This window comes from Theobroma cacao, chromosome 3, assembly GCF_053813885.1.
Source record: "Theobroma cacao isolate CCN51 chromosome 3, ASM5381388v1, whole genome shotgun sequence".
Lineage (NCBI taxonomy): Eukaryota > Viridiplantae > Streptophyta > Magnoliopsida > Malvales > Malvaceae > Theobroma > Theobroma cacao.
Window position 1 is genome coordinate 41,647,713 of NC_142641.1, and position 25,461 is coordinate 41,673,173.

The 25,461-nt window shown below is 33.7% G+C and overlaps 4 protein-coding genes across 4 annotated transcripts; 2 read left to right on the plus strand and 2 right to left on the minus strand.

Annotated features, from left to right (window-relative positions):
* Positions 1–5,816: 5,816 nt before the first annotated feature.
* On the plus strand, positions 5,817–7,433 carry LOC18606011 (uncharacterized). Its single transcript, XM_007039389.3, has 2 exons — positions 5,817–6,111; positions 6,274–7,433. The coding sequence occupies exons 1-2, from the start codon at positions 5,979–5,981 to the stop codon at positions 6,978–6,980; spliced, it is 840 nt and encodes a 279-aa protein (XP_007039451.3). The 5' UTR covers positions 5,817–5,978; the 3' UTR covers positions 6,981–7,433.
* A 1,433-nt stretch (positions 7,434–8,866) lies between these two features.
* Positions 8,867–12,794, minus strand: LOC18606012 (copper ion binding / methyltransferase). The gene is made up of 12 exons (XM_018116845.2): positions 12,596–12,794; positions 12,228–12,493; positions 11,988–12,061; positions 11,792–11,886; positions 11,287–11,384; positions 11,020–11,103; positions 10,662–10,742; positions 10,463–10,543; positions 10,250–10,345; positions 9,840–9,919; positions 9,519–9,610; positions 8,867–9,372 (listed from the first exon to the last, which is right to left on the minus strand). Exons 1-12 carry the CDS (start codon positions 12,726–12,728, stop codon positions 8,972–8,974), a joined length of 1,581 nt encoding a protein of 526 aa, XP_017972334.2. The 5' UTR covers positions 12,729–12,794; the 3' UTR covers positions 8,867–8,971.
* A 3,153-nt stretch (positions 12,795–15,947) lies between these two features.
* Positions 15,948–17,508, minus strand: LOC18606014 (Tetratricopeptide repeat (TPR)-like superfamily protein). The gene is made up of 3 exons (XM_007039398.3): positions 16,867–17,508; positions 16,570–16,742; positions 15,948–16,481 (listed from the first exon to the last, which is right to left on the minus strand). The coding sequence occupies exons 1-3, from the start codon at positions 17,443–17,445 to the stop codon at positions 16,358–16,360; spliced, it is 876 nt and encodes a 291-aa protein (XP_007039460.2). The 5' UTR covers positions 17,446–17,508; the 3' UTR covers positions 15,948–16,357.
* A 3,803-nt stretch (positions 17,509–21,311) lies between these two features.
* On the plus strand, positions 21,312–22,553 carry LOC18606015 (F-box protein At2g26160-like). The gene has a single exon (XM_018117127.2). The coding sequence runs from the start codon at positions 21,312–21,314 to the stop codon at positions 22,551–22,553; it is 1,242 nt and encodes a 413-aa protein (XP_017972616.2).
* Positions 22,554–25,461: the final 2,908 nt, after the last annotated feature.

The window sequence follows — 25,461 nt, forward strand, 5'->3', positions numbered from 1 at the left end:
ACAACAATACCCTTTAAACAATTTAAAACAAATCAAAATGGTTTCGATTTTCTTTATCTCGTCATCTAAACAAAATTTTCAAAATTAAATCTCGATTTTTCTCTTTTACCAAATACTGTCAATCTCGCTACTCAACTCTTTTTTGTCGTCCTAAAGAGTAGATATGACATCAAGATATGTGTTTTGGGTTCTCGGATTTATTGGTTTATTCATAGAAGCTCAAAGTTGAGGGGTTGAAATTGATTAGACATATTTGTAAATTAGAACACTGTATGACTTTGGTAACTTAAATCTACCTACGAGCAAGCAAATCAATTAGTTATTAAGTATTGCATTACTGATTTTTAGACATTATGTTATTGGTTTTTAGTTATTACGAGACTGATTTTTAAGTATTACGTGATTGATTTTTAAGTATTGTATGACTGATTTTTAAGTAATGCCTAAGTCACACAATACTTAAAAACTAGTTACGTAATGCCTTACTAACCAGTCATGCAATGTCTATCAACCAGTCATGCAATGCTTAAAAATTTATAATGCAATACTCAAAAACTAGTTAAGTAATATCTAAAAAATCAGTTATATAATGCCTAAAAATCATCAAAACTATTGAATTCCATTTAATAAAATCAAGAACTTCAAACAATACATCATATTCCATTTAACAACATAATCAACGAATATACTTACTTGGCGTAGAATACTCAAAATACTCAAAAGGTTTTTCTTCATATATAAAAAAAATTCTAAAATGGTTAAAAAATTCATATCACTCAAAAGTTGTCTTTGTATATTAAAAACCACTCCAAAATGCTCAAAATGTTTAAAAATTTTTCTTTCTGGTAAGGAATACTCCAGATATGAATAGTCTGACGAAGAAAGCTCAAAGGATATGAGTTAGTTTGAAGTTTGAATCTAAACATATGGGTCAGTTTCATTAAGGGTAATTTTATTTAAAATTAACTTTTTTTGGCTAAAAATAGTTAAAATTATAGAGAAGGCTATTTTCAAAAAACACTTTATGTATGAGGGGTATTTTTAAAAAGAACCCTAAAGATAATTCTAAAAATTAAAATTACATTACTAGCGAAGTACTTATAAACTAAACGCTGCAATATTATCTTTCCTATATTTTAATTATTACTTTGTTTATTTACCAAATACTACAATATTATCTTCCTTACAATCACATTCTTTGTAATCATATTACTTATAATCACATTGTATTGTAAAGTACCAAATACCACTTATAGCTCTTCACATGATGATTTCATTTTTTTCTCTCTTTCCCTCTATTGTTGTGTACATGACATATACTATATATGGTAGTATTAAGTAAAGAAAAAAGTTAAGAGTAATGTCGTCTGATCACTTGCATACAAGAAAAAAAATTAGGTCACTCTTGATTTAGCTCCAATCTGGCAAGATTTTTAACTCTTTACCTATTTTTTTTATAATTTTTTAAAAATATATTAATTACTTAATCTTGTGCATCATAATTATTACATTTCACTCCTTTACCTCTCATAATGAGTCGGATATAAAAAATTTAAAGCTTAACGTTATTTATACTTACTAAAAACAGATCGAGACTAATGAATACGTACAAAAAAAGAAAAATATTTTCCATGATTTTAATGTTGTATTACACGTTTTTTTTTTTATTTTGTTGATCATGATTTTATGTATGGTTCCAAACGAGAATTGGAAAAGCAAGCACAATGACTTGTTTTCTACTTGCAATAAGTGTTCCTCGGGAGTGATCACGTTAATTTTCTAGGTCAAAGATTGTAAGCTTAATATGCCAAAGAAATGGAACTCGTAACCTACGTGTAGTCTTTTTTTAAGGGTCGTACACCTAGCTGTCTCTCACACCCACTCGTAACTAACGTCCAATCCTTTTGGGGAAATTGAGAATTTATCTTAATACCATTTGTTGATCAATATTTATGACATGCACATGCCCATACATAATTGCTTTCCGTATATTGATTAGCTATTTTTTGGAGAAAAAGAAACATATATATTCTTGACACGAAACAACTTTTTTTTTTAAAGAGCGACATGAAACAACGTAATCATGCAACACTTTCTAAATACTTCAATTATTACCTTCACTAAACCTTAACCTTTTATGCTGACATATTCTCATTCACTTCCCTCGTTCTCAATGTGCATGCTAACTAATTGCTATGGCTATTAGGGGGTTATGCTGACATATTCTCATTCATTTCCCTCGTTCTCAATGAGCATGCTAATTGCTATGGTTATTAGGGGGTCGACGATCTTATAAATTAATAGAGAATATGTCTATACTTAATTTTGTTGTTCATTGATATTATGAAATAATATATATTGTTTTAGGGTTATGATTGATTGTACTGCTATTATTATTATTGTATTTTTGACAAGCAAAGATGAAGATTTTATTTCAAAAAAAAAGGGGAGGGATAAGTATATCCCCTTGCATCTTTACAAAGGGCCCGCAGCAACAGCAAATCCCGCAAAACGCTGTACATTATTGTCAAGAGAACCACTAATCTATACGAGATCTATACAAGCTCATTACAAGTTACGAGCAGTTACCAAAATATTAGCCATCAAACGGGTCCGCCAGCATGACAGAGAAGGACATTAGCTTAGACAAGGACCCCGTGACAGAAAAGCAAAAGAACAAGGATAAAGCTTTCATGACAAGAAATACCTCCAGGCAGGGAAGTAACCAAGAAAAAAGAACTCAAATAGTGAGTGCAGCCTCCAATTCCTGTTCAACAACTTGAGATGACCTGCTATCCTAAATCCAAAGAAAGTTCTCTGGCCTGAGAATGCCTTCTTTGACTAGGGAATCTGCCTCATCATTTGCCCTATGCAATATGTGTTTAATCTCCCATTCACTAATTTTACTAGGAACATTAAGAGTTTGGATTACTAATTGTCTCAACCTCTATGGCACATCACTAGGAGAAGTGATTCATTTGACAACATTTCTATTATCAGGTTCTATAAGCAGAGGGTGAGAGGTGCACCATCTAGAGGCGGTATAAATGAGGGCAGCTTCGCTTACTGCCATTAATTTAGTCTTGTTAGAATCACAGATGCCAACAGATTTGGAAAAGAGAACCAGTACATCCCCGCGCTCATTTCGTAGGATACCACCAATCCCCGAGTCACCAGGGTAGCCTCTTGAGGCACCTCCCTTGTTAAATTTTAGGCTTCCCACAGGTGGTTTGGTCTATGCCATCTTTTCCTTGGCGTTCCTATTCCTCACAAGAGTAGTTCCCTCGCTTGGGAGCCTAGCAAGATCACCAATAGAGTCATTATGATTTGGTCATTTTGCATTTACCCACCATGCAACTCTAAGTTTCATAATCTGAAAGATTTGTTCCTCATCCCAAATTTTGTCGTTAAAGATGACATTATTTCTTGTAATTTAAATGGTCCATATGATGACATACCAAGTCATTCTCCATATCTACCCATTGCTATGCTAACAGAGTTGGCAACTTCCAGCCAGGAGAGGAAGCAAACCAGAGGGTCTTTGTGAACAACCCAGTGCACATTCCATAAGGCTCCCCACTGAACTATTATTAATTATAAATTTATTGGAATATATAAATCTAAAAGTCGTCGTTTCAACCCTAGCAATAAAATTTTTTGTGAGACTACTACTAGCTATTACTGTATTATATATATGGTCTGCAAACTAAATATTTCATGGTCCATGATTTTAATTAACATGAACAACCTTTTCTCTGTCTCTTTTTTGTTCATTTTTTTTTAAAAAAAAATTGTAAGTTCATTCATACAGGGGAGACGATAATTCCCCTACAAAGGTACATCATCTCATAATCAGTGATTTGTATATTATGCCTGGGAACAACAAGCGAGCATAATAACCAAATCACCATCTTCCCTGTGTCCCATAGCATGCATGATTGGCATTCTACTTACTACACTTGTTTCATGGGAGAAAGTTGTAAATGGACAAAACACAAGCTTGTGTATTCTCTGCTGGACCGATTGCATCTTTGGCTAGACCATTACAATCCCGAGTCTGGCCATTCAATAAACGACATAATTTAAAAAAAAAAAAAGAAATAACTGAGCTCTAAATTCTTTTTTGAAAAATAAAGCTTTATTCCTCCATTGCCAAAATGCCACACCAAGTTATTTGCTTGTTCGGTAGAAGGGTTTGTTGGGCATGAAGGACTTGGCATGGTACATATCATATTTATAATAACAAAACTATCATGCTCATGACATGAGAATTTAAATTAATATTTTGGTATAATATCTAAAAAGTTTTCGAATTATTTGAAAAATTTTAAACAAATATTTATTGTTTTATTACGTTTAATCAAATTTCTATATTCTTATTTTAAATCAAATAATACTTATAATTAATTATTGATTAAGTATTGTTAATCAAAATATAACGTGATATGTTGACATATCATAATAAATGATGACATGACAAACGATGTGATATAATAATATGATTATATGATATTTTTCACTTTTCACATCAATATCAGTTAACGATGACATAAAATGATAAGTGATATTTTGATTAATAATAATTAATCAACCATTAGTTATAAAAATTTATTTAATAAAAAATAAAAATACATAAATTTGATTAAATATAATCAAAATAATAAAAATTTATTTAAACTTTTTTAAATAATTTAAAGAATTTTTAAAATATTGTAATTAACATTTTTATACGTGATGGGGAGAAACCTTTTTCTGATTTTATCGAAACGTTGAAGTCATTGTAACTTCAAAGCGCCGATCAATAATTGATGCTATAGATAGAGATGTTCCAAAGGTTAAATCGAAGAGTTCAATTATTCTGGCGTAGGTAAAACTCACATCAGAAATAGGATATAATCCATGATAGAAAGGGTTAAAAGTTAAAACCATGGCCACATTCTTATAGGTCAGGGTTATTTACCGGAAAGAGATTTTGTAAATCTCTTTCTCGCAAATGACATTACAACTAGCTAATTGGATTTGTTTTGGAAGATAATGTTTAGTTTAATTTATAAATGGGTATGAAAATGACAGCTAGCGTCATTCTTGGAAAAAAAAGGGTTTCAATTCTTTGTTCATCCAGAAATATTACAAGATTCAACAACTTAAGTTGTTTGGTTTAACCTTCTTTATATATATATATATATATGTATATGTCCTGCATGGTAGTGGAATATCTATGTTGCACTTCAAAATATTAATTATTAGGTCCCATAGCATCAGAGATAATTGGCAAATTAATATTATAAAACAAGTAAAGTTATTGAGCTCACAACTCAATGTTATATAGACATCTTTTTGATTTCATGTTAATATATAGAATAGTTCAGCACAGTCGTGGTACGGAAAAGGCTTCCTTACCAAGGAAAGTTTCCCTTTCTCCGTGATCAAACGTAATGCTTCAGATCCAAAAATGTTTAAAAATTGTCTAAGTCTTAATTAGCCTACACATTGAGGTTGTCATTTGAGTTTTAAAATGTGGTTTGGGGATATAAAGGAAAATGTCTAATAAAACATTTTCCTCCACTCTTTTTGTGTGCGCAAAAATATGATACAAGGTTCGAAGAAGAATGGCAGATAAAGGAGAAGGGTTGTTGATCATGCCTCTTTGCTTTGTCTCCGCCATATATAATTTGAAAAGAAATTCGACCCCTATAGACAATTAATTGATTGAAAATATAGCCAATCAAACATCAATAGTTAGTTCTTTCTATCAAAAAAAATATATACAAATTTTGTGCGAACTTGAATAATTCATCAGCTGAATGCACATGAGTAATACTATTTCTGGAATGTTCTAACTTTCATAGCTTTAAATTGGGGGACAGGTTTGTAATCTCATGTGCTCTATCTAGCACCTCTCTCTCTCTGCGGGTTCACATTTTCTATTTTTGGGTGAATCTGTTTTCGCTTACCTGGAAACCTAGAAGAAAGGAAAAATGGGAAGAGCTCCATGTTGTACCAAGGTGGGCTTGAAGAGAGGTCCGTGGACAGCCACAGAGGACACGTTGCTGACTAATTATATCAAGTCTCACGGTGAAGGCCATTGGAGATCTTTGCCTATAAAGGCTGGTATTTCTCTCGCTCATATTTGCAGCTAGCATTTCATTTCTCTAATTCTTGGACCATGGCTTCTTGCTTAGTTAACTTTTTCCAGCCAAACTGTAGGCTTATTTTGTTGCAAGTTCATTAATTCCCTTAGTTTTGGACTGTTTTGGCGTGCACTCCACTCAGGGCTGCTTCGGTGTGGGAAGAGCTGCAGACTAAGATGGATGAACTATATCCGACCTGATATTAAGCGAGGAAACATCACTCCTGATGAGGATGATCTCATTATCAGGCTCCATTCTCTTCTGGGCAATCGTTGGTCTCTCATTGCCAAAAGACTTCCTGGCCGGACAGACAATGAAATAAAAAATTACTGGAATTCTCATCTCAGTAAGAGAGTAAAAAAATCGGAAACCAATTCAAGCAATTCCAAAGAAGCATCAAGAAGCAGCCGTAAAGCAAACAAGACTAGTGAAAAGAAGCAAAAGAGTAAGGAAAAACAAGAGGGTGCAAATCCTACTGCGACGACCACAGTGCATCAGCCAAAAGCTAGCAGGGTTTCACCTTTTTCATTGCTAACGGGGAGCAGCGGTTTTGACAGTAAGATAAGTGGGCCATCTAGCTGTGGAGAAGGGAGCAGATCAGGAGCTAATAGTGATACCGATGTCTTTGATTTTCCCCCTTATTGGCCTGACGGTAATGCAGGGGCAGCTACTAATAGCGGAAAGGCAATGGTTTATGATGAAAATCAACAAGAATTCCCTTACGGCTTTGACACCGGAGTAGGAGATGGTAACATGCTTGACGACATTTTTCAGGAATACCAGAAGCTTCTGGTGGTGGATCATGACCCTGGCGAAAGAAACTCCTTCGCTGATTCTCTCTTGATCTGACGGCGTTGCTTTCTTCCCACGGTGGTGATAATAAAGTTTTGTCTGTTCTAAGCTATCCTGATAGTCCAACATTTTGACCAAATTTCTTCAGTCTCATCAAGCTACAATCTACTTTCAATCCTAAAAACATAATTATATATGTATTTATCTTCACCAACAGGTATATAAATGAAAATAAATCTACCTATATATCATTTATTAGCTATATTCTGCGAGTTGTTCTAAAGTAAAGTGGAAGATAGTAATTCGAATTGTAAATAGGAGAAAGAATAGGGAAGAAAAAGAGGATCAGCCATTTCAGTTGTAGATCAGTGTTCACGGTACTCGATGTTAACTCTGGGAATTTGGTACTACCACAGCCGCCCCAATCATTCCACTGATCCCAGGAATAATAGAGCTGATGACTGTCGTATCTAATTAGTCTAACTCTAGCCCTAGCTAGCTACTATTTTTTCCTGGAAGTCCTTGCTCCATATCTTTGAATTTGAGTTCTAAATCAAGTACAATAGAATTCAAATATTGAAAAAATTATATTTTTCAATAAAATTTCAATTATAAAGAAACAATCATATAGCATATGATCTTCTATTTAGGCCACTTGCCATAGTACTTTTGACAGTGTGTTGATGTTGAACCACTCACTAAAACAGCTTTAACAGGACAGTTTCATTTCCAACATTGTTGGTGGAGAAAATAGTAGTACATGGTCCTAGCTCCCACTTGTCGGAGGGAAGCCATCCCGACAAGCTTTTAATTGGCATACCATCTAGACATCTCAACATTTATTATGGCAATCCAGACAAGGAGGACACCGTAAAAGTTTTTCTATGCATCATTTATATGACAATTGATCATAATTTGCTAGAAGAATATATGTATATATATATAGACACAAGATGTTGCAAACAAAGCATATGACAGTATATGTTAACATGGAAAGGAAATTATTTTTTGAATAATTAAAAATTAAAATGTAATTCTCTTTGACACATGTAAAAGCCTTTTGAACTTGAATTACACAAAAGAAAGTATATATCTTCCATCTCATAAACTTCATTTTAATTTTTAGATTTTAAAAAAATAAAAATATAAAAAAGAAAGAAGGAAGCGAAGTCTAATTAGTGTTTAATCTCTATGATCAAACATATCCAAGTTTTCCGTGGAGTATCAATTAACATCAGTTTCAAAATTTGTCCTGACGATGAACTGTTCTTTCAGCAAGCCTCAAACCCCATTTGTTGTGGCGTCTTTTAACTCAAATCTTTCTGAATTTCATAAAAAGATGACCGAAGTTGGTCTCAGTACAAAAATTCTCTGCTCTGCCTTGCAGGCTTGAACCATAGCCACTGTTAATTTTCCATGTGCCCTGTTAGTTTTGCTCAGCCATAAACGCATTTGTCTGAAACCAAAAAGGGAAAAACGAAACGCTACTGACTGATGATAGTTTGTGGCCCTAGATGTTAGTATCACGATGAAAACATTCATCACGCACACATTTTTATAATTTTATGGTGAATGTTAATGTTTAATATTCTCCAAATTGTAGGGATGAATTGTATGTTTTGGCATCTTCCTGAATAAAGGAATTGCTCCAGCAAAATTTAGCGGGCACCACTTTTTTGCAACTGGGTTTTATTTATTAAGTCTCAAGCTCAGCTGGTATTTTGTTCCCATGCTTCTGACGGAGCAAAATTTGAAATGGGGCCTCCTGTACTGAGCTAATATTTAGGGTCTTTTTTGGTTTTGTTCCTCATGTAAATGCATTTAGCCGGGTTTATCCTGCAACGAACCTTCCTAATGAGTTAGGCTGGTTTTAGTTGTCGGTTAAGAGTACCTTACGGTTGGATAACAAATTAGAATTTTATCTTAGTGCTATATTGCCGAAATAGTGAACCACCCATCTTCGGCACCTCAAACTTTATATTAATATATCATTTGACTGGGCACTTTGCCCTCCTTTGTATATATATCATCTGCCTTCACATTCGTGATCATGAGACACTACCCGTTACATTCCTTCCCAAGGGCCACAAGTCACCCCAGAATGACCTTCGGGCCTGATGATGCAAAGTAGGATTCTTACTTTGTGTGATAACCTCGTGGTCAAATGAACCCTCTGAGGCATCTCCATTGGTTGGTCGACAAATATTCATGTGAACCTGCCTGCCTCTCCGAACAGGAGGGAAGATTATCCGTCCCCAACCGCCCCCAAGATCAGCAAGAGCTGTTTCTTCTTCTTGATCTTCTTCATCATTTTCTTGTTCTTCTACTTGATGGTCTTCATCATTATCACTGACAAGATCAGTTTCCATAACATCGGAGTCATAGGCACTTGAATGCACTTCTTCATATGGAATGACATCAGCAGTTTCTTTTATATTAACTAGATCCTCTGTCAAGTTAAAAACAGATTTTTGAAATGGAAAATATCAGAATTAAGAGCTCTCCTAAATTCTAGGAATTAGTGTAAGCAAAGTGTGCTACTAGAGTTAAAAAGGTTAAAAAAAAGGAAAGATGATGGTGGAGACAAAGATGTACCATAGTCAATTTCAAGATCTTCAGGATTCCTCTTAGCACGCTGCTCTTTCAAAGTCTCAAATTTTATACCATCAAGAGGCCAAGATTCTCTTCTGAAATTTTTAATAATGGTTAAAATTAACAACATGAGACAATAGAGGGGAAAGGGGATGATGACTAAAAGTGTGGTCTATGCAGGGTTTGTAAAGACACTTAAGAGGTGTTAAGGAAAGACCGAATGACTCAAACCAGCAGACATACATGTTGCTAGAGCTTCAAATTACCGAAAAGAAAAACATTTTTGTAAATTACCCAATCCACAAAACAGTTGAGAATACTAACCGAGGTCGTTGTCCTCTTCTGAAAGCAACAAAACAAAACTTTTCATCTTCAAAGCCACGTAAAGGATCACCCTTGGAACGCTACAAAATAGTGATAAATGAAGATCAGTGAAAATTTCCTTATTCTGAGGCTTTCAAGATCAACTCTTCCAATTCCCAGAAAAATATATAATTGCAATGTAAAATATGTGATTCAGATTCTACTTTGAACCACCATGAGACAAGATAGCATGGACCTAGGTATTTCACGAGGAGATTAGCGCATTTATAAAAATAAAACATACTAAATCTTAGGTTGAAAGAGAATAGCAGAGCAAAAATATTACAAGCTCCCAGCATTGACAATTGCTGACTTGCATTAACATGGAATCCTAGATAAGTCGACAAATGATAAATGAATAAAGGAGAAACCTTGTATGCACGTTGTGAAGATGTCCTCTGCAAACGCTGAACAAAATGACAGTACTTTCCAGATTTCTCCAATGGACAACACCCATCATGAGGGCACTGAATCAAGAAAGTTATTTAATTATCTTTTTAATGAAAGAAAATATATAAGTGAGATTGTGCAGCATTTTTAAGTATGGAGAAAAAGAAAAGCAGAGGAGACACAATCATACTTACCGGAGCAATAATGAATGCACCACTTCTAAGATCGATAAGGTCCTTAGAACCTTCCTTGTTTGCCTTGGCTTTACGGCATTTCTAAGAAATCATAACTAAGCTATCATATAAGCATAGGGAAAAAAGAACAACCATAAATAAAACACATAATATTCACACAACATAACAAATTTATTTTCAAAAGAAAAAATAAACTCACTCTTTTTTCCATCCACAATATGTGAGATCGCATCTGAGATATAATATTAGATCCATGTGGTGTTCCTGGTTCAACTAAGACCTGCCAACAATCAAAATTTACGAAAACTGAAATATATAGGACAGACAACGACCAAAATAATATTACTACAAGGATAACAACTTATAATCTGCAAGTCATAGCTAAGGTGCCTTAAATCATCTCATCAAGTGTCAGAAGGGCTTCCAATTCAGGGTGGCATGAATGACATACATTAGTTTGTTTCCTCATCCATGGCACAAAGAGTGATACAAACCATTGATATTCCCCCAGCAAAATATACAATGACAGAAATATGTCAATAATTCGAAGAACATACCAGGACATCCCGTGTCAGATTCCAAAGTTGGCGCACTATTGTAATTCGGTCCTTCAGGGATGGTACCTCTCCAAGCACATAAGACTTTAACCCATCAAAAGAGGCATTTTATTTTGTTAGTACCAAGAAAGGGCATATCTCCAAAAGATTTCCAAAAAGAATTCATGGCATGCAGCAATTAAAGCAGTAAACTAAACAGAAACATTAATAGGCCACATCTGAGCCTAGACAAAACAATGACAAATTTGGGCAGAATTACAAACTTACAGCAATTACAAGGTCGTGTTCCCTCTCAGACTTGCTGATATCTTTTGTTAGTGTTTGAAGGCTAGCATAGCTATGAATAAGGGGCAAGTTCTTCAGGCCTAAAAACAAACATAAAGAAATGGCATAAAAATATCAGAAATTGCCCAATTACGCCTTAAATAATTTTGCCACACAAATATTAGGTACGATGATGAAAACTCTCTATGCTCATTATTTGCAATAGTTCCAATCTATTCTATCATCAAAAAGAAATCATCATACAGACAATTAGTACTGTCAACTCTTTTCTACCATCTGTCAAAGACACATGCTACTTTGATGTAACGCGCTTATCATCAATCATAAATGTTAGAATATCCATAATTATTTCATACTTTCTAACTTACAATTTACATTACCATGATGCAGCCAAAGTGCTAATCAGCTAGCTCTGTAACAAATGCATCAACTGCTCCCAACTACCATCAGATTTAATCTCAACGAAAATGTGAATATGAAAAATTACCTTGTATAAGACTTCGACCCGCACGCTGCATGGATTGAGATGGTTCCACTATGTTTATTTTCTCCACAGTTTTAGGCCAGACTTCTCTTATTGCCCTATAAACCCACAAAGTTTATTACTGAAACGAATTTTATATAACCTCAAGACAACTCAATATGCACATATATTTGCAGATAAAACCCAAACCATTTCCTACCAGAATGCCGAACCGGTGCCAGCACCAAAATCCAAAACTTTTGTTGGAGAGAAACCTGGTAGCCTTCTCCTCACCTAGCAAAAGCGTCAAAAACAAAAATTTACCCAAATTTAAAAGCAAAACAACAAATTCCACCTCTATACATAAATGCCCAGAAATGATCAATCATTGGCAATTATGGCACAAATTTTTATTATTAAGGTTGTAAACTTGTAATTTAGAGGAACAAATTTTTGGTACCTCACCAAGGACCCTATAACAAGCAGAGTAAACTGCGGGCATCCTGGAAGCAACATAAGCAACGGTCTCATCATCTCTATAAGTGAGACCGATATCGCCATAAGCACTCTTGATTTTCCATCTCTTTGACTGCTCCACTGACTTAAGAGGGTCCTCAACGAGCTCCTTCGAAGTCTCAGCCGTCAGATGCAGATTCACATCTTTAATCTCGCTAAAAGACTCCGATAACCGCAACACTTTTCTCCGCATATAAGGGTCCTCTTGCTCTGTAACCCAAAATCCATAAGCCCAAAATATAAAAACATGAAGAGCCTTTTAGTTTGAAGATATTGAAATGGTCAATAAATTCACATAGATAGATAGATCACCTCGGAGGTATTTCTTGATGGCTCGGCGAAGGCGAACGGGAACGTCGAGGCAGCGTTCGGATTGTTTGGCTGCAGCACGGAGGGACTCGGGGGTGAAGATTTTTTGGGTTGTTTCTGAGATTAAGGATGCCATTGTTGGAAACGGGTGCTTGCTTCTGCGAGTGAAATGACGGAGGTTCGTGCTTTTGTGCTGAGAAGGTTTTCACTGTTAGGGGTTAAGGGTTTTAGTTTGTTTTGGGCTATGAAAATGGACCCATCACAAACTTCCAATAGTAGAGTTTAGAATCCAAGAAACCTTCTAACTCTTGGGCCCAAGAAATGAAATGCATTTTTTTTGTCATTTATATATTTATTTTTGGCATTTTATTTAAACATAATGTATGTTCTTAATTTTTGCCTTCCAACATATAAAGAGTTATGCTCTATTTTTTTTTTTTTTTTACAATTGAAAAATCATGTGCTGATCAATAAACTAAACACTCAACCAATGAACCAAATGTTGTATACTATTAATAGTGATAGTAATAAACATATCTTCTAAGAAAATGAACATATAAGAAGATGATATTCCAATATCTCAAGAGATCTAACATATTTTCTAATAAGATTTTATTTCTCTAACAATCTCTTCAATATCTCAAGAGATCAACATATTTTCTAGTAAGATTTTATTTCTGTAAAAATCTATCATGTCCTACACTTGTACAATATATAAATACATTGAAATTGAATGCAAATGTGCAGACCTTATTTTCATCTTCAATACTATTTTCTGTTCATTTTTTTAAACAATTTAGGTCCTCTAGAAGGCTGATGCATATTTATCATTGAGTTTGTAATTCACAGATGCCAGGAATCAATTCAAAGTCTCATTTGCTTGGCCAACAAAATTTCCCTGGATCTATGTCTAGGGCTGAAAACAACAAGATAGAAGACAAGGGTAAAGGGCCATCGAAGACAATAAACCAACGGGGCTAAGGAGATACTTAGGAGCATGAGAAAGGTTCTGAATACTTCAAAAGTATTGTTTCAGGTGCCTGAAGAGTGGCTTGTGGCCAGGAAATGGCAGCATTTACTAAATATCTACGCTTTGGCACATGAAGGGCTTTCTTTGTTTTTCATTGAAATGAATGTAGAAACTTCTCAGTACTTTCGGGGAGCAAAGATTGATCGCTTGGCACAACTTGTATGTCTAAATTTTTTTGAGCCATTTTCAATTCCCTTGGAAATTATCTTGTCTCAACACAGTCATTGTATCATGACTTGTCTTGGCATTAAAATCTTTAAAAAAACAACATTGCCACAAAATTGAAATACTTACATCGTGTTATTAGAATTAAACCACAAAGTTATGATCGAGTGTTGAGATGATGATACCACCTTTTTCCAATTGTTCGGAGAAAAATGGGATTGAGTTAGACAGTATATCAACCTCCAAAAAATGGTATTGAGTTATATAGTATATCAACCTCCAATCGAGTTATAAATCTGGCAGCTGAAGCCATGAGTTTCGCTTGAGGGATGGTTGAAAAAGAGTGAACTAGCATTTCAACATAAGCATTCAAGACACCCATGTACTCGAAACAGTTTGAATTCCACGTGTTTTTGACTCTCGGTACTTGCACTTTTCTCCTCCTATGCGTACTCTTGTTTTTCTTTATTTATAGGTTTCCTGCTACACTCCAACAAGTTTCGAGGTTTAAGCTCGAATCAATGGAAAAAGATGCAATTTTTCAATGACATGAACAAGATGACTAAAGAAATAGAGAATTCTGCAACTATGTATCTATGGCTGCGATATTTTGGACTGGATGAAAAGGAACCTTTGTTTGGGAAAACTTGAAGATTGGGCATCCATTGATCGCTTCATTCTTCTCTTTTCAAAGGAAGTAACACCAAAAGCTTTATACCGAATTAAGCAATTCATCATACAATCACAGAATCTAAACAATTAAATAATAATATGAGGAAATTATGAAGAATAGTATTTCTTGATAAAGATGTTTTAAAAATAATCATCAAAATAAGTTTAATTGTTTTTAACCATGTTTTTAACCATATTTAGTCATGACTTGATAAAAATACTTTTAAAATTATTTCAAATAAATTAAACCATTCATCACAATTTCTCTCCATCTGTGTTTTTGATTTCTCTCTCACCCTCCCAATCTCTCAAATTTTATCGATTTCTCTCTTCGATATTTATCTGCTATGTTTTCGATTTCTCTCGCCCTCATTTTTAGATTTTTTTTTTTTGCGTTTTCAAGATACCAAGCAATGGTTTTGATGTGTTTTGGTATGTGGCTATTTGAAAATTTTGATTTTTAGGTATTTTGGATAAAACGAAAACAGTAGAAATGATCACAAATGTTTGAAATAGTTTTTAATTAAATCAATTCGGGACCTAAATATCAATAAACTCAAAAACTTGAAATTTATAAACTTAGGTTTTCAAAGAAATTTTTTTTTTTTTAGTTGAAATAGGTGTTTTAGATAAGAAAATTTATATTTTTATTTATGAAAATATGTTAAAAACACTTTAATCGGTGTCAAATTATAAAAAAAAAAATGAAGAGAGTTGAAAGGATTTGAAATTTTGGTTCGTAAATAACAACAACATTTTAAATGTTAAAATATAATAAAATGTTTTTGAATATGGCATGTAATAATAATATTTTTTCAACATAGTACGTAACAACAGTATTTTTTTTTTCAACATGACGTATAACAACCTTTTTTAACCATGGCGTGTAATATATTTTTGTACATAAAGTGTAACAACAGTATTTTTTCAACATGACGTGTAACAACCTAACTATAAAGTGTCATATGTTTTTGTATATAGCGTGTCACATGTTTCTGAACATTATGTATAATAACTTAATCATGACGTGTCATATGTTTTTACACATGACGTGTAACAACCTAATCATGACGTATAATATATTTTTGTACATGACGTGTAACATCATAGCGTTTAATTTAACTAAAAGTAATTTTATCTAATTTTATTAAAAATAATTATTTTTAAAAATATCTAATCTTTAAAAATTATTTTTAAAAATATCCCTAATAATATTCTAGAATCATTTATGACAATTTCTCTTTTCTTTTGGGTGCAAATTCATGATCCTATTGATGACATTCGACTTTGCGTAGTGGGGTGGTAAAGTGAAGATTTATCACCCCTTTTCTGCGTTCATTGTTCCTCAAGGTTTATATTAAGTCAATGAATTGCCCGAGCAGTGACAGAAAGGTACCTCTGCAAGAATTGAAGTTTATAGACCCCTACAAAGAACTGAAAATTGTTCAGAATCCAGGCTAATAATCTAAGATAAGTACATGATTTCACTTAGGTTGAGCTAAACATATTTAGCATGATGAAGAATTTCATTATATACTGAAGAATCGAATTGCTGTCGATTCAAACACCTGCACTTTTAAAATAGAAACATATTACATTAATTTACATAAAAAAAAGGTTCAAAATCAACAAAAAAACCAGTACATACTTCTATAGCCCTGAAGCAGCCTGATACTTAATTATCTTGTTATTGAAGTTAGTATTAACGTCCAGTACCATGATTTATTTCACTCCCATGTTAATCAAAAGCATTTTTTCCCATACTCTCGTTTCTTTCGGTTCCATCATTTTCTTTGTGCCTCAACTTTCTCTGCTTCTTCGATCACGCAAATCCTATTGAAAATCCATGATCCTACATACAATGTCTTCATATGAGGTCTATCATGAAGGAGAGGGCATTAAAAAGCTGCGACCATAGCTGGCGAAACCCCAACTTGAGCACCCATTTCCTTTTCTTCTTGTTCTTGCTCTTCATCTTCCTCTGATTCCCACATGAAGTGTGCGTAAGAACCCAGCACCATGCTGCAAAAAAAACCCAGAAATTAAGTTTGATTTGCAGAGATATATAATAATAGTAGAGTAGAGATAAAAGGAAGGTGAAGAAAGTTACCAGTCATCAGGAGAAGCGGCGACGGCTCTGTCGAAGTAAGACTTGGCTCGGGTTTCATCTCTGTGTCTCTCCCAGATAAACTTTCCGTACAAAGACAAAACCTCTCCATCTCCAGGACTCGCTAATATCGCTCTCCCGTAATACTCCTCCGCCCTCTCCATATCTTTTTCCACCTTCAGAATCAAAACCAAACAACAAAGAAAAGTCAGATTATTTAAGTAATACAATTAAAAAACTAAGAAAGTTATATCAAAATAATATAATATTAGTAATATTTGTTATTGATGTTGGAATTACCTCGTGCAAGAACCTGCCGTAGTTTCTCAACAGAAGAGAGTCGCTGGGATTTAGTTTCAACATTTCCCTATAGTAATCGCCGATCTTGCTCTCATCACCGAACGAATCATCTCCGTGATCACCGCCGGATTTCCCGCCATTTCCGAACCCGTCACCGGAGAACCCAATCTCCTCCATCGAGATCCCGAATTCCGGCCAAATTGACTCGAAACTCGCCCGATCACTTCCTTTTCCCGTCACCAACGTTCGAAACTCCCTGCCTACTTCACCATCCGACAAATACTCCTCCTCCGGTATCCCCGCCCGAAAACACCGAGATCCGCCGGGAATCCGAGACTCCGATCTAATGATATCAGTATCGGACAACGCTCGCCTCATATGCGTGTGAGTCTCCTTCGGCTTCCGTTTATTCATAGGGAAATGCAACGAGATTATCGGAGAACAAGGGGAGCAGCCGGCTCTCTCACAGGAGTAAATCCCGCCGATCGAACTTTGACGAGAAAGAGAAACTTTGGGCGAACTGCACAGAGCCGGAGACGGGACCGGAACCCAACCGGCTCTCAAAAGAGCAGCTTTCATAACTGAAGAACGCTCGGGTTCAAACTTCTACACCGATAGTAAAGCTTCGGCCTTTTGAAAGGGGGCTTCATGTTATATAAATAGATAGTTACGAGCCGTCGGACGTGGTGACGGTAGTTGACTTCAAATAGAATGAGATAGTGACACGTGTTAGAATGAACGTGAACGTAGGCATGAACGTGGCGTCGGCTATGGCGAAGACTGGAAAACTTTTTCTTTTTCTTTCTGGGGTCACGAGAAAAGAGTGATTGAGTAAGCTGGTGCTGCCACGTGTTAGGATGGGTCCCGCACGAAATGGTACGGATACTGTAACAGTGCGATGCGTGCTGAAGCAACGAGCTTTATAGAATAGAGATTTTTTTTTCTTTTTCATTTTCCTTCTGATAATATTAGAAACCGAATAACTTTACTATATAATATTTGTTCAAATTTTAAGTAGATTGAGTGAGAAAATTGAAAAGGTAATGAGCCAACGTTAGATATTAGAATTAAGTTTTTGTATAAGTGAAAGAATCTAATTTTGAAGAATTAAAAAAAATGTCATTTATTATAAAAGGTCAAAAAAAATTTTTTTTTCAATTTTCAACATTGAAACATTTTATTTAATAGATTAAACGCATAACATTTTGTTCAAAAACTAAATTTTGAATTTTTTTAAAATAAAAATAAAATTATTTTTCAGATTTCAATTTATTTATCAACCATAGTACCCTCTAGGTGCATGGTAAATCTCAAATCATGTATATTATGAATTTAAGCTTGGTTTATACTTTATATATTCATGGAAAAAGGGAAACAAAGTTCATTTTTGAGTTTTCTTTCTTTTTCATTAATAGCAATCCCCAACCTCCAGCCACATATTTGGTTCTGGAATTCAAACTCAAAAAATCAAAGGTCAAAGTGTGGAGTAGAATAAAAAGACTGGGATATCATACCAAAGTAAAAACCAACCCATCTTATCTTAAGCACAAAATATACTAATACTCGTATTACTAATAAATAAAGAAATGAGAAAAAGAAAACAACGTTCTCTAACAAAATACAAAGGTGGATTTGCACCTCATGGGCAAGGCGGCGAATGGATTTCGTTGTTTCTGTGTTCCCATTCCGTGTTCTACCCAAGAGCCAATGAGACAAAGGCCTTTTTTTTTTCAAACAGTGTTTTGTGGATAAAGGAATTAAATAAAAAGTTATAGGATCCTTTTCAATTAATAATATGGAATCTGATATTATTCGTCTCGTTTATATAAAATTAAAGTACTTTATAAATGAGTTAAAAGTATAATACAAAGTAGTAATCTTAACATATTTATTATCTAAATTGAATGTTGATAATAATTTTTTGAATATTATTCTTTTACATGTTTTGTTTGTAATTGATAAACTATTTATTTTAATTGATAAATTATTTAAGTATAAAATTTATTAATTTAATTTTGATGAATAAATTATATAAAAATTTTATTTTTATTATTAAATTTGAATCAAATCGAGTTTTGTAATAGTATTCACTATAATATTTGAATATTAAATTTTATAATTGAAATTAAATATAAATACCTCAAAATTAGTGAATATCTTATTAGTTTCCATTTCTAATTTATTCTTTTCTTTCCTTCAAACAAAGCTTCATTAAACCAAACATTAAATATAGTTTATTCGTTTAGCATGTGATTTAGATACATGGGCACATTTTCCTTGCTGCTGTTGGACTTTGAAGTTTATATAGAGTACAGTGCTCTACTTGGATATGGGACCACCGGCCCCATGTGATGCCACGTGCGCAGTTTTCAATGCACTCCACGTGGAGTGAACGGTCCATGTGGTCTCACATGACAAGTTCACTGCTCAACCCGCCTCGGCATGGTTCTTTTACGTGCCATCTGGACCGAAAAATTAACTCTCCATCTCATCTCTTTTCCATCTCCTTATCTCCACCCGTTGGGCAGTACACGTGTCTGATTTTATTAAAAGTAACGGGAGTAATTTTTTAAGTATAAGATTAAATACTCCTTTCCTCTCGTTATTTTATTTATTTATTTTTATTGTGTTAAAATATTTTTTTATATTATAAATTTATCTTTTATAATTTGTAATACGTGTTCATATTAACAAGCATTAAATATGTATATTAAAATTTTACTAAAATCAAAACTTTGATGAAAACACCTTTATGATTTTCGAAAAAAAAAAACTGTTACTTTTTTTTAATGCTGGAATAACTTTCAAGGTCAACTCTCTGTTAAAATTTTATTAAGATGAAAAAAAGTACAATAAGAGGACATAAACCTTACCCTAAAAATTACATGTGAGATTTTAAAAAGAAATATTTCTTTCCTTGCATATATTTTATGAATACATGGGATAAGTAATATTACTCCTTTACAAGAGTTAATAGCAAAAAATAAATTAGGACTCTTAATAGAGGTATTACTTTATTTGTATACTTTGTATGGATACATAAGATAAATAATATTACTCTTTTAGAAGAAATTCATTGTAAAAAATAAATAAAGAGTATTACTCATTTACATTTATTTAAATCTAACATATAAAAGATTCAATTTGTAAAACTTCAAAGTGACATTTAATTCACATTCATAATCGATGAATATGAAAAATTCTAAAAATTAAATGTTTCAAACAATTCCAAATAAAAGTTAGAATATATCTAATATCAAACGAACCTAGACTGTTTTTTTGTATCAAATGCAACATAACCATAGCATTCATCTCAATCAATATTTTAAAGAAATTGTGGTCATGGCATAAAAGTAGTCCTCTCTCAAAAACAAGTAGCTCGACTTTCAAAGAATTTTGGAATCAAGATTTTAAGAGAAACTAAATATAAACATACTTGTTGATTACACACAACTCCTCCACACAGTTTGAAAATGGTCTTTAGCACTCTCATCTATGTTAAATTTGATTTCATTCATGTTTGGCTTAAGCTATTTAATGATTTTTAATATATGAAAAAAAAAATGTTTAAAATGAAAGAATAACAACAAACACTTATCCAATCTTTATCAAGAGGCAGTTTTTTATATTAACCATTTGGACTTTTCCTACCAAGTCATTGTTAATTTATACCCAAGCCCTTATCCTCATGCACTTGTTTTTTTATTCTTAGTTCTTCAGTCTACCCGTTGTTAGGTTGTCTATGATCCTAGACTAATTTGAAGGCAACCGTGGAAATCTAGATATATGATCAGAAAGAGACAAACCCATTCTATGGAAATTAGGCCTCGGTATGTCCAAAAACTAAATTGCAAATGAGATGAACATCCTGGCTTACCTTTAGCGCAAATGAAAGCTTGCCGGACTATGGGCCTTACGTTAGCCCAGATTACATGTAAACCGGACCCTCACTTCATTGTGGTCTTGTGGATATTAATACATAAAAAACAATTTGCTTACGTCACTTAATATGTTTTTCATAATTTTGTACCATCTATTACAAAAATCTTAATTCTTAAATAATAAATTTTCACAATGAAAATAAAAAACTTAACAAAAAAGTAATACGAATATATAAAATTTATCACACACATAACATAAAATTATAAAAAAAAATCAAGTAGATATTAAATGCGGATAGAAATATTTTGTTGTTAGTACACATATTGAACTTTTCTAAAACAACCAAGTGAGCACCAAATGGACTGAGGATTTTTGTTCTCAATACATATATGTTCAATCTTTCTAGAATGAATCCTACTTCAAATAGAAATAGCTGTACTAGTGAAATTGGACTCCTTCGAGGTCAAGGATTTAATCACATCCTTTGTTTAAAGTTCATTCTCCCCCTTTCAACGACGCTATTCTATTTTTCTATAAGAAAAAAAAGACATTATTTTATCATCATGGCTACCTGGTCTGCTCTCCCTAAATCTATCTTGATCGTGGTAATGAAAAAACTAATAAATCTTTCTGACAAAATCAGATTCAGCAGTGTTTGTTCATCATGGAGATCAGTCGCTCTCCAGGAACGCTTCCATCTCCTCCGTTGCGCACCTCCAGGCTTCATAATTCCCGGCTCTCCGAATAACTCATGCAAGGCACGCTGCTTTTTACCCTTTACAAAGATCAAGCTCTGCAACGATGGTGATACCCTTGTCCACAATAACTTACCTCTGCTTTCACTTCCAGATAAGAGTCAGTGTTGCGGGTCTTACCAGGGATGGCTCGTGATGGTGAACCCCAACCTAGACATGGCCATGGTAGACCTGGTTTCAGGTGTTAGATTCAGACTCCCTGGTGTCACGACTCTCCCTCCAGTACCTCAAGCTTTAGCCTTGTCAAAGACTCATGTGTTTTACTCCATGTCCTCTGTGAACAAGGCTTTCATCTCCTCGAGCCCTACCTGCAGTGTCCCTTCCAAGTGCTTTTTCTTTGTTATATATACTCGCCATCATGCCTTGGCCTATTGCAAACTAGGAGACACAACCTGGAGCCCCTTAAAATCTACAGATTCAGTTGGCAAACCGTTTAATGGTTTTACAGATGCCATATATCACAAAGGACAGCTGTATGCGTTGCATGAAACCGAAAAAATCTTTACCTGTGAGCTCACTGCCCCTTCTCCAGAGATGACTGAGTTCTTAGCCAGTCCACACAGATTTATTAACAAGCAGTGCTCTAAGGAAGTCTGCTACCTCGTCGAATCAGGAGGAGAGTTACTGCTTGTGTACCGCAGGAAAGATAACACTCGCACCAGAATAGGTTACAGAACAAGGATGTTCGAAGTATACAGATTAGATTTCAGTCTGAAGAAATGGATTCCAGTAGTAAGTTTGGGTGAATATGCCCTGTTTTTGGGGCGTAGTCAGTCTTTCTCACTATCTGAGTTGAAAGTGGGAGGCATTAAAAGGAACCACATATATTTCATGGATGATTGTATTCATGCTGATCACTATTACAAGAAGGACACAGGATATGACATGGGGGAGTTCAATTTGGAGAGCTCAACCATTGATTTCTACCCTACCAGCTTCAGGCTACCTTATCAACCTGGGTTTTGGGTCACTCCAGCACTGCAATCAAGTCTTACCTTAGGCTACAAATCCTTTGATCTATATCTTTCGAGGAATTTTGATTCTTCATGAAATATATACCCAATGTACAATTTCTGTATACATGCAGCAATAGGATATCTCTAGCAATTTTACATCCAAATCATAGACATTAGAATGTGAAACTGCTGCTTAATCCCATTGCCACTGCCCTCCTTTGTTTTCTTTTATATTTCTTCTACTTGTTTAGGGTTTTTTTTAAAAAAAATTCTCAAGTGGGCTTTACGATGTCCTTGTAAATACCATTATGGTATTTTATAATCTAATATCAGGTTCTATCCAATTGGATTAAATAAGATTAAAATATTTTATAATCAGGTTCAAACTTTAATTTACTTTTTAATGAGAATTTTAATTTATTAAATTGATTTTTATTCAAATATATAAAAATTGATATTAAATTTATTTTTTAATTCGAGTTTGGATATTAGATGTTGATTTTTGATCTGGTTTAGAAAAATTACGAATAGTTAAATTTTAATCAGGTTCGAATTTGTTGATTTAATAAGAGAAAACAGGATAGCAAAAGAAAATAAAATTGGGAAGAGGAGTGTGGATTACAATAAGAAGCCCAACCTGAAGTTAGGGCTGAAGGCCTGAAGCAGATATGTTGTTTGTGAAGCCTAAGCCCAACGTGAAAGAAAGAAAAAGGAGAGATTTTACTTATCCTATTGTGCAACCCGTGCTGTGCAATAATTTTGGTTTAAAAATATTACACACTTACTTTAATTATATATACAAATATTCACGTATAATGTAAACATCCATTTTAAATACATTTTTATATTCAGTATAAATTTCTTCGGTACCATTTTTATCATTAGGATTGTTTGAAAAATTAACCTTTATGTAAAAACACTTTTTTCAACTTCTCCCAACTCTTTGGTGTGACACTTTAAATTCTTCATCATTGTAGGATTTTTTTGAAAAATTATCATTACAAATTTTCATGAAATTTCTATCATTGAAAAATTTTTAAATAATTATTTTTACTCTTTTATAATTTATTTATTGATTTATTTGTCTAACAAATTAATGAATATATTTTATTTTAATTAAAAAAAACAGATAAAACAAAGAAACATTATATTTGACAAATAAAAAGGAATTTGGGCCAAAGCAAGTGGGTCTATCCATCAACAGCCCACTCCCATCTCCCCCTTTAATTTCTCTGTTTTCTTAATCAAAAACGATGTCGTTTGGCTAAGTTTTAATCACATCAATCAAAACCCTAATCCTCATGTTCTCGCAAAAGGCACAACCCTAACCCTCATTTTTTCCACATCCCTTTCCCTCACTTGAGCCGCCTCTCTCTCATTACTCACTCCTCACCGCCGACGCCGTCGCCTGTGGCGCTAGTTTGGCCGCCGGTGATGTTTTTCCTCCATCCTCTTTTCTTTTCCTAAACTTCTAGATCTGTTTTTTGTTGGTATTTTTTGTTATTTCAAAAAATTTTAAAGCAAAATTTCGGATCTATTTTTTTTATTTCAGCTCTTTTTCTTGTTAGTGTTTTTCATTTTGTGCTTCATTAACACAAAAATCCAATATTCAAGAACCCTTAAATAGGTTCTCAAGAACGCTGAAACCGATACAGAAAAAGCCAGAACCGCTTTTTGCAAAAACCCTGAAACCGGTTTTTTTGAAAACCTTCAAATCGGTTCTTCAAAACCCTCAACGAACCGTTCCGAAAACCCTAACCAAAAAACCCCTATTACCGGATTAGAAACCCTACATAGCAGCCCCCTTTCTCTCAGCCCTCTCTTCCTCGGTCTCCGGCGCGCCTTCGTCAGCCTAAGCCTTTCCGACAGTGGCTCCCTCTCCTTCGAAAACAAACCTAGCCACCATTCTTCTTGTCGGAGGGCAAGGTCTTATTCACTCTTAAAACTGTATAAATACCCCGAAATTATCCTGTCCGCATCACCCACCTTTCTCTTAAAAAAAAAAAAAACTTTTCTTTCTCTCTTTCTCTAATAATTCATTAAATCAGGTAGTTTTAATTGAATAATTCTCATTTAATTTTTTGTTTCGTTTGCATTGTTTTAGCATTTATAAGCTCTCTTCTCCAATAATTGATCTGAAAAATACATAATCTTTGCTGAATTGAATCTAGAATTGATTTATTTTGTATTTATTGTGTTATTTTTTATTAGGGTGTTTTTAATTCTTTTAAAAAGTGTTAGATTTAGTTTTAATAATGGGTGATGATCATTGGTGATTTTTAAAAGGATTAGATAGATTTCTAACTTCATATTATTGGAGTATGAGTTGTTGGGAGCTCAAGACTTTTTTTTTCATTTTCCTGGAGTGGTTTTTAAGTTGCTTCCTTGGGAAAATCGTATGAAGGGGATTGCTGCATCTGTGAAGGTCTGAGGATTGATACGTGGCTTCATCCGGGGTCTCTCTTTTTGGACTTCCATATTAATGGACACGTGTCATTACGACACGTGTTTTGGGACAATTGTTTCTAATATAAATTACTTGAAGATTATTTTAAAAATTTACTAGATCTTCCTATAAAAAAATTATTAAAATCTGGAGGTAAATGAAAATTTAGTGGGTTTCTCACATAGCAGTCCCAGCAACATTCTAAATTTTGATTTGATTAAAGAAATTAATTTAATTAAATATTGAGATGCACACATTAATAATAAATAAAAGGATCAATTATAGATGATTATTTTCCTTAAACAAAATTTATGCAATAAATGTTGTACATATATCAATATTGTCTTAAAAGTTATGGTTTAAGAAACTGTTATAAAGTTTTGTATCCTCCAACGACCAAATTCTTATAAAACACATTAAATTACTAACACAAATATAATTAAGAGATGTAATATATTTTAATTAATTAATTAATTATGTAACTTTTTCTAGTTTTTATGGTACAAAACACTAAGTACCAAATAATTGAGATTCATTAATTAAAGTAGTATTAACA

Excerpts from the sequence above, each read along its gene's own strand:
- LOC18606011 (XM_007039389.3), top strand. The coding sequence starts at position 5,979 with ATGGGAAGAGCTCCATGTTGTACCAAGGTGGGCTTGAAGAGAGGTCCG. Across the intron at positions 6,112-6,273 it reads ATCTTTGCCTATAAAGGCTG|GGCTGCTTCGGTGTGGGAAG; the intron begins GTATTTCTCTCG and ends CACTCCACTCAG.
- LOC18606012 (XM_018116845.2), bottom strand. The coding sequence starts at position 12,728 with ATGGCATCCTTAATCTCAGAAACAACCCAAAAAATCTTCACCCCCGAG. Across the intron at positions 12,494-12,595 it reads CATCAAGAAATACCTCCGAG|AGCAAGAGGACCCTTATATG; the intron begins GTGATCTATCTA and ends TTTGGGTTACAG. Across the intron at positions 11,104-11,286 it reads AACACGACCTTGTAATTGCT|TCTTATGTGCTTGGAGAGGT; the intron begins GTAAGTTTGTAA and ends GATGGGTTAAAG.
- LOC18606014 (XM_007039398.3), bottom strand. The coding sequence starts at position 17,445 with ATGAAAGCTGCTCTTTTGAGAGCCGGTTGGGTTCCGGTCCCGTCTCCG. Across the intron at positions 16,743-16,866 it reads ACGGCAGGTTCTTGCACGAG|GTGGAAAAAGATATGGAGAG; the intron begins GTAATTCCAACA and ends TTGATTCTGAAG. Across the intron at positions 16,482-16,569 it reads GCCGCTTCTCCTGATGACTG|CATGGTGCTGGGTTCTTACG; the intron begins GTAACTTTCTTC and ends TTTTTTTTGCAG.
- LOC18606015 (XM_018117127.2), top strand. The coding sequence starts at position 21,312 with ATGGCTACCTGGTCTGCTCTCCCTAAATCTATCTTGATCGTGGTAATG.